This window comes from Triticum dicoccoides, chromosome 3A, assembly GCF_002162155.2.
Source record: "Triticum dicoccoides isolate Atlit2015 ecotype Zavitan chromosome 3A, WEW_v2.0, whole genome shotgun sequence".
NCBI lineage: Eukaryota > Viridiplantae > Streptophyta > Magnoliopsida > Poales > Poaceae > Triticum > Triticum dicoccoides.
The window spans coordinates 746728855-746735988 of NC_041384.1; the positions used below are offsets into that span (position 1 = coordinate 746728855).

The following is a 7134-nucleotide window of genomic DNA, read 5'->3' on the forward strand; positions in this document are numbered from 1 at the left end:
GACATTTGTCATGTCGCAAAAACAAATCTACCTATATTTTTCTTAGATGCAACCAAAAAATGTCATTTTAAATATGTTATTGTATGCAAGAAACCAGGACAGGCTGCAGCTGTGAGAGTTTCGTTGTCATCTGATTTACTTGGTGTGGCAAGGTGGTCTACTGATGTATTTTCCAATTATGACTAGCAATGTAGGATGAATCTCCAACCAGCGCTCAACCCCATCCACCAGGGGATCCAGGAGCTGTCCAGGAGGCGCACGTAACATGCCGCCTTTCCCTGCGTGACGTACATACGGCACCGGCTGGCCACGGCGTCCCGTTCGATTCCAAATGGCACCGGCTGCCCACGGCGTCCCGTTCGATTCCAAATGACTCCTCTGAACTCTGGTTTTCGTTCCCTCTCGTTAGGGTTTCGTTCCTCTCGCCGCCTCGGGCGTCGTTGAGATCTACCTTCCCTCTCGCCGGGGGTTTGATCTTAGTACCAGGGATCGAGGCAGCCTAGTCGCTGTCAAGGCCGGGGGCTGGTTTTCTCACCATCGGGGGCTAGGGTTTTTGTGGTTTCGAGAAGATCGTCCGCCACCTGCGTCTGATCCAGATGGCTGGCCAGCGGAGTTCGTCGGCGGCCGATCGAAAAGGAAAAGGCAACTTGGAGGAGATGATGAAGGAGCTGGCCCTCAAGGAAGATGACCTCGATGATGTAATCTTTGAGGATGATGATGCACCAGCCGAGGAGTCGCTCCGCTGGATGATTTTAGCCCGAGTTCATATGGACAAGGACTTCAGCTCCTACTGGTTCTTTCACAACATGAAAACGGCATGGCATCTAGCCAGGCCAGTAAAGATTAAAACCTTGGAGGAGAACCTTTTCTAGATGCAGTTTGATTGCTTGGGAGATTGGGAGCGTGTGACCCAGGGCGGTCCATGGCACTTCAAGGGAAACCCAGTACTAATCGCCCCGTATGATGGTTATACAAAACCCTCTTCTATTGAGCTTTTCACCTTCGAGATTTTGGCTAGGATCATCGAGCTTCCCATCGCTTTCCATGGAAAGGTTAAGGCGCTTGCATCAAAGATTGGTGTGTTTGTTGACTCCGAGCCTTCATCTTTTGATTTCGAAGGAAACTTTTTTAGAGTCAGAGTTAGATTGGACGTCCGTCATCCTTTGAAGAAAGCTATATCCTTGATCCGGGGAGGAGAGAGGGAGATTTTTGCAATAAAGTATGAGCGCTTGCCCGATTAGTGTCAGGTCTGTGGCATGATGGGCCATGAGTTCAAGGAGAACGGCGACGGGGTGCACCCCCCCCCCTCTGCACTGGTTTTCAAAAATCTCCGGGCTCCAGCGACCACGGCGTGGGGAACCCAACGCCAAAACAGAAAGCAGCAGAACTAGAGGCAAGAGATGCATGCGGAACACTATCCAGCGACAAGCCAACAAGAGGCACATGTAGATGAAGGTATGGACCTGGATACCAACAGGAAGCGCTCGTCCGATCAGGTTATTAGCTCTCTAAACCCCAAATCGACGGGGCTGGAGCTGGTGGCGGTGACGAAGCCAAGTGGAAGCACGGTGCCGATTAGTCCTCCTCCAAAGCAAGACCCGAAGAGGTCTAAACTCACGGGGCAGATGGGAAAGACAGGCACTTCGGGCGAGAAGGACAGGACAGTTGGTGTGCTGAAGAAGAACCCCAGTGGGGGAAAAAGCTCGGACGCGAGATCGGCGGCCTCCCCAGCGGAGGACCGCCGGACGCAATGAATCTGCTATGCTGGAACTGTCGGGGGATTGGCAATGCCCCGACAGTTCAAGAGCTGCGCGAACTCACGAATAAGTTTGCCCCTAGAGTGCTTTGTCTAGTTGAAACACAGATTAGTGGGGTAAGGGCTGAGAATTTGAAAAGTACTTTAGGTAATGATTGTTCTTTTGCGGTTGATGCCTCCGGTAGGAGTGGAGGTTTGGCTATTTTCTGGAATAATGAAATAAAGACTGAGATTTTGGGTTATTCTAAGTATCATATTGATTGCAAAATCGTTGGTGTAGGAGACCAACCATGGAGGCTATCTTGTTTCTATGGCGAAGCTCAGACGCATCTTCGCCATCACACTTGGAATACAATGAAAAACCTGTCCACCCTCCAAGATTTGCCGTGGGTGTGCATAGGCGACTTCAATGAGGTGCTGAGACACGATGAACATGACGGGATTGGCTCGAGAAGTCAATCGCGGATCCAGGGCTTCAGAGATGCGGTTGACGTGTGTGGCTTACTTGATCTCGGATACAAAGGTGTCAAGTGGACTTATGAGAAGAAAGTAACAGGAGGCTCGTATACCCGAGTCAGGCTGGATAGAGCTTTGGGCTCGATGGATTTCGAGACTTGGAGACTTGTTGCTGGATTTTTTATTAATATGAACCGTATGCATCTTTCTGATGCAGAGGCTGGGGTAAAACCCCTTTTTGAAAAAATTAAAAAAAAGAAGAACAACCAATAAACATGTATAGATGGGATGCAAAATAATGCAAACATTCATTTATCTGCAAACATAATTGCAGAAAGCATGGAAAAAATAACAATCATAAAATTATAGAGGATAACCTCATATTAAGTAGCAAGGTAGTGTACCAGCAGGCGGCTGGAACTCCAAGTTTCTCCGAGCATTATAACTTGTAGGAGAGTAACAACATACATGAAGGGAGCAAATAAATGACATGGTGAGACTAATTTGAGCGGTACAATCAGGGATTAAGGTAAGATGGTACTTACTGGTATGTCTCCTAATAAATTCACAGTCCCAGAACAAATGTACTCCCATATTCGTGTTTATGTGAAAATCATGTATCATGGTAACTCTGTAGTATAGCTTAATTTCCAGACATAAAATTAATATAAAAATTGTTATAAAACAGTGGACTGAAAATTTATTTAGTTAAATAGAATATGAGTTGAGGAGGGGCGGTTGGTTGTTCATATGGCTGCATGAATATTTCCTTTCTAAGTTTACAACAGAGTGCATGAAGGTGAAATTTGGTGGGCATCTGCATATATTGTGAATGTCCTTGTGGATCTGTTGTTGACTCATATGGTTACAAAGAAGAGAACAGGTGGATGACATTAGTGACGAAAATATCAATGGATATGAAAGATTTAAATGGCTAGAGTTGCACGTGTACTCAAAAGCAGCACACATGTTTGTTTCAACGGTGAGAGTAATAAGAATATACCAAAATGAAGTACTAAACTGTAGTCAGGCCATGACTCATCTTCTTTGTACAAATAATCTGGTCCATCTATAGTTCTCACCTGAAAACTTTGAGGCAGCTCATACCAAAATATGATGCTCGGTCGAAACTCTGGCGTGTTGCTGCACGAAATGATAAGAGTTTAAGGTTTAGTTAGTAGAATCCCAACAAAAAAAGTTAGGAAACAGAATAGCATATCAGAATGGATTCCAACAATCTGAACTTCCCATATTCCTAAAAATTGGCTCCCTTTTCTCGGCCACCTGAAAATTAGCTCCACCCAAATGAAAGTTTCCAACTTGTATGATTTGTGTGAACCCACTGTCAACTGCATTGACAAACTTGCATAAAAGAAAATTTGAGATGTTCCTAATTAATTAGTACATGCCAAAGCTTGAAGAAATCAGACTGCGGAAGTAATTTTGGTAAGTCATAATCATACCAAAAATGATTCCTTTCCCTAATATCGCATCAAAAGTAAATCAGACTGCGGAAGTAATTTAGGTAAGTCGTAGTCACACCCAAAATGATTCCCTTTTCCTTTTATCGCATCAAAAATAAAGAATGTAAATTAATGCCCCAATCAGTCCTTTTCCCGGGAGTTCTATTCTAATCAATCTGGGAGAAGACGTATGTACCTTGTTGCTTCCTATTCTTGGGTTATTCTACGGTGCAGCCGACGCAACTGACTCTTGGCGAGGCCATCGCTGCTGAGAAGATGACGACGGGTAGAATCCTCAGGGATTATGCCTTGATCAAGGATCGATTCAGGGTGGTCGGCGTCAGAACTCAGAACAGCGGCCTGGCCTGCGCTCCTACGGTGTTGGAGGCGAGGTGGAGTGGCGGGATGTCAGAGGAGGTACGGGGCAGACCAACCCGTGCAAAGTTCGATTCGGCCATGTCTTCCTCCATGATCTGCGTCGCTGGCAAGGAATTGCAGCAGATAGGTGGGGAGAGCAAATCTCCAGATTGACAGCGGAGCAAGACTAATCAATCTTGGATTTGTTGGGCAGACCAAGAATATGGAACGGGGAGGCACGGGACGGGTTGGGAACTAAAGGTGAAAGTGAAAGCGGAAGTGGAAATAGGTTAATGGGGATGAACTATTTAGATCTTATAGATATGATACTTTTCTGCAGTAATGTTTGCTCCGCAACTACATTTCGAAGAGTCTGGAGAAACATCATTATGTAACTGGTGGGTCTGATGGTTTTAAGTTGTTTCAAGCTGGGGTCCTCAATAGTATAGAGCCGGACCCCAACTTAGAACAACTTTCAAGAAGGAAAATTCCGGACTATTTTAAAGAAGGAAAATGAGAAAGGAAAAAGGAAAAAGGCGTCACGACTGGCATATGGGCCGGCCCATTATCGCGTGCAAGGCCCGCTATAAGTGAACAGGGAAAAAAGGAACCGGCATATTCATCATAGTCCGAGGACAAAAAGGGACCACCGTGATCCTCGACCGTCGCCCGAGGACAATGAGCCTATGTATCACTCATCGCCATAGGTGCCATATATCCACCATAGTTCCAATTGCTTCCATGATAGTCTGCCTCGTGGTGGTGCCTGCCTTCGCGGTTGCCTTAACCGCTGTGCCCGCGGTTGCCGCCATGCCAGCCACCATCAACAACAGCAGTAACCCATCCGGTCGGCCTCTGATCAGGCGCGGCCGAGGCACCTGGCACAACCGATTGCGGTGGTGGAGACGGCCCGTTGCCTCACCAAGCGACCATGGTTGCAGCAGCGGTGGGAACGCGATCTGTAGCCGCCGTCAACGCTCGTACAATGCGTGAAGCACGTCTACGACCAAAGGACCGAAACCCACGCGAAGCAATTCTCGGCCAGGACTTAGGCCCTATTTGTTTGGGATTTTGCTTTCGATTTTGCAGTTTTTCCACTTTGACAAAAAAATGACACAAAAACTTCTAAATAGGGGCTTTTTTCGGCTTTTGACTTATACTCCCTCGGTTCCCAAATGTAAACCTTTTTAGAGATTCTAATAAGGGATTAGATATGGAGCAAAATAAGCGAATCTACACTCTAAAATATGTCTATATACATCTGTATGTTGTAGTCCATTTGAAATCTCTAAAAAGACTTATACGTATTTAGGAACAGAGGAAGTATAAAAAAAAGCACAGTTAAAAGCGCTGCGTCCGCTCGTAGGCCTGGCCCATGCAGGCGTCGGTGCATCCCCCGACTTTTTTTTTCACAGGCGACGGGTGACTCGTTCCTTTATCCGTTTCCGGCGCCGCAGGGCGGTCTAGGTCTCCGGCGCCGCCACCAGAGCCGGCGCCTCCGCCCCCGCACTCACTCCCTCCACCTCTCTCCACCGCCCCCGAGCTGGGCCTGCTCCGCCCCCGCCGGAGCTCCATCTTCGCCGCCCCAAGCCCGAGGCGGAGGCCCTTTCTGCCGCCCTCCCTCCCCACGCGATCCACTCGGCGGCGGCGCCGAGCGATCCAACAAATTCCGTAGCGCCGACGCGATAGAGCCGCCGCGATGGGCTCTCTGGAGCCTTTCAACCGGTGAGTCCCAGATCCCCTCCCTTGAAACCCTAGCCGTCGCGGCGGCTTTCTTCTTCGTCGTCTCTGATCTAGCTTGGATCTGTTCGATGGTCGGTCCGGGGCAGGCTGGTGAGGCTGACGGCGCGGGCCTTCTACGACGACATCTCCATCAAGGGCGACACCCAGGCCAAGACCTCCCGCGGCGACAACCGGGGCATGGCCGTCGTCGTCCTCGACGGCCTCACCAGGTACGGGAAATCTCTGCTGTGAATCGGCGGTACCTGGAGAAATTTACACGCCAGTGAATTCTTAAGCTTGGGCTCGCGCAAGTTTGGACTTGTGCTGAGGTTGTTGACTCATGGGCGGTCAATTTGAGCTTGCATAATACACTTCAGCCGGGGCTTATGACATCTGTGCTCTCGTATATCGTTGGTAAAAATGATTTCAGACTTAAGAGCATTTCTCCTAATTTCATCCATTGAATGGAGCTGATAAAATGCCCAGTTCGGTCTGTCTTGCGGAACAAAGAAAACTACCAGGAAAATATGGGTGTCCACGCCCCCAGAGTACTAGCAAACGGTAACACAGAATAAAAGCCCGGTAGCTTAAAATTCAAATAGCTTGTAAGTCTTGACAAGTTCATCAGAGTCCTTGTTGGGAGCTACCAAAATGTAGTAAGTGCACTTGGGGATTGTGATTGATTATTTTGCTTGATTCTTCAATCTGAGATATTGGGATCATCCTGTTTGTCCAGGATGGATGGTTCTTATGTAGGTCTTTGTATATCAAGTATGAACGCATAATCGCTCTTATGGAGACAATGATAGTTATTTTGCAAACTGGTGCTCCCCCTTGATGGTTTCCATGGGGTCTTATTCCATATGAATCCAAAGTAATTTACAATGGTTACTGATATGCAAGAAAAAAAAATGAAGCGCAGGGCGTCAGGCCTGCGTTTTGCCTCTGTCTAGCGCCTAGCCTCAGGCGCTTCAGAGCATACACGCTCTAATCTTCGTGCAACATTGCTCCGATAAGGCCCCTCATGGAATCCTAGCTTGCCAACCCAATCTCAACCATCTATATACTCTAATCCGAACCGTCCATCTACTCCCAGCTGTCTCTTTCTCTTGCCTGCTCCCTTCCAGGCACGCATCAGTAGCAGCAATGCTGGTGCTGCAGCTTCTTGTCCACAGCCACATCCCCTTCCCGCCTCTTCTTCCCCACAGCCGACACTGCCTGAGTACCTCACTGGCTGCCTGTGTTTTGCCTCCGCCAAACTGCCAGCGCGCTTAAGCGAGCGTCTATGAGGGTGGTTATTTTGTTTGATTCTTCAATCTAGGATATTGGGATCACCCCTGTTGTTCAGGATGGGTGCTTCTCATGATAGTTGTTTTACAA

General features: G+C 47.9%; 1 protein-coding gene across 1 annotated transcript in view; it reads left to right on the plus strand.

The window, feature by feature from the left end:
- Positions 1–5447: 5447 nt before the first annotated feature.
- Positions 5448–7134, plus strand: part of LOC119270653 (general transcription factor IIE subunit 1-like) — a 10158-nt gene continuing 8471 nt past the window's right edge. Inside the window, exons 1-2 of the mRNA XM_037552685.1 lie at positions 5448–5757; positions 5862–5984. Coding sequence (XP_037408582.1) covers positions 5732–5757; positions 5862–5984 — 149 coding nt within the window. The 5' untranslated portion in view covers positions 5448–5731. The remainder of the gene's footprint in view (positions 5758–5861; positions 5985–7134) is intronic.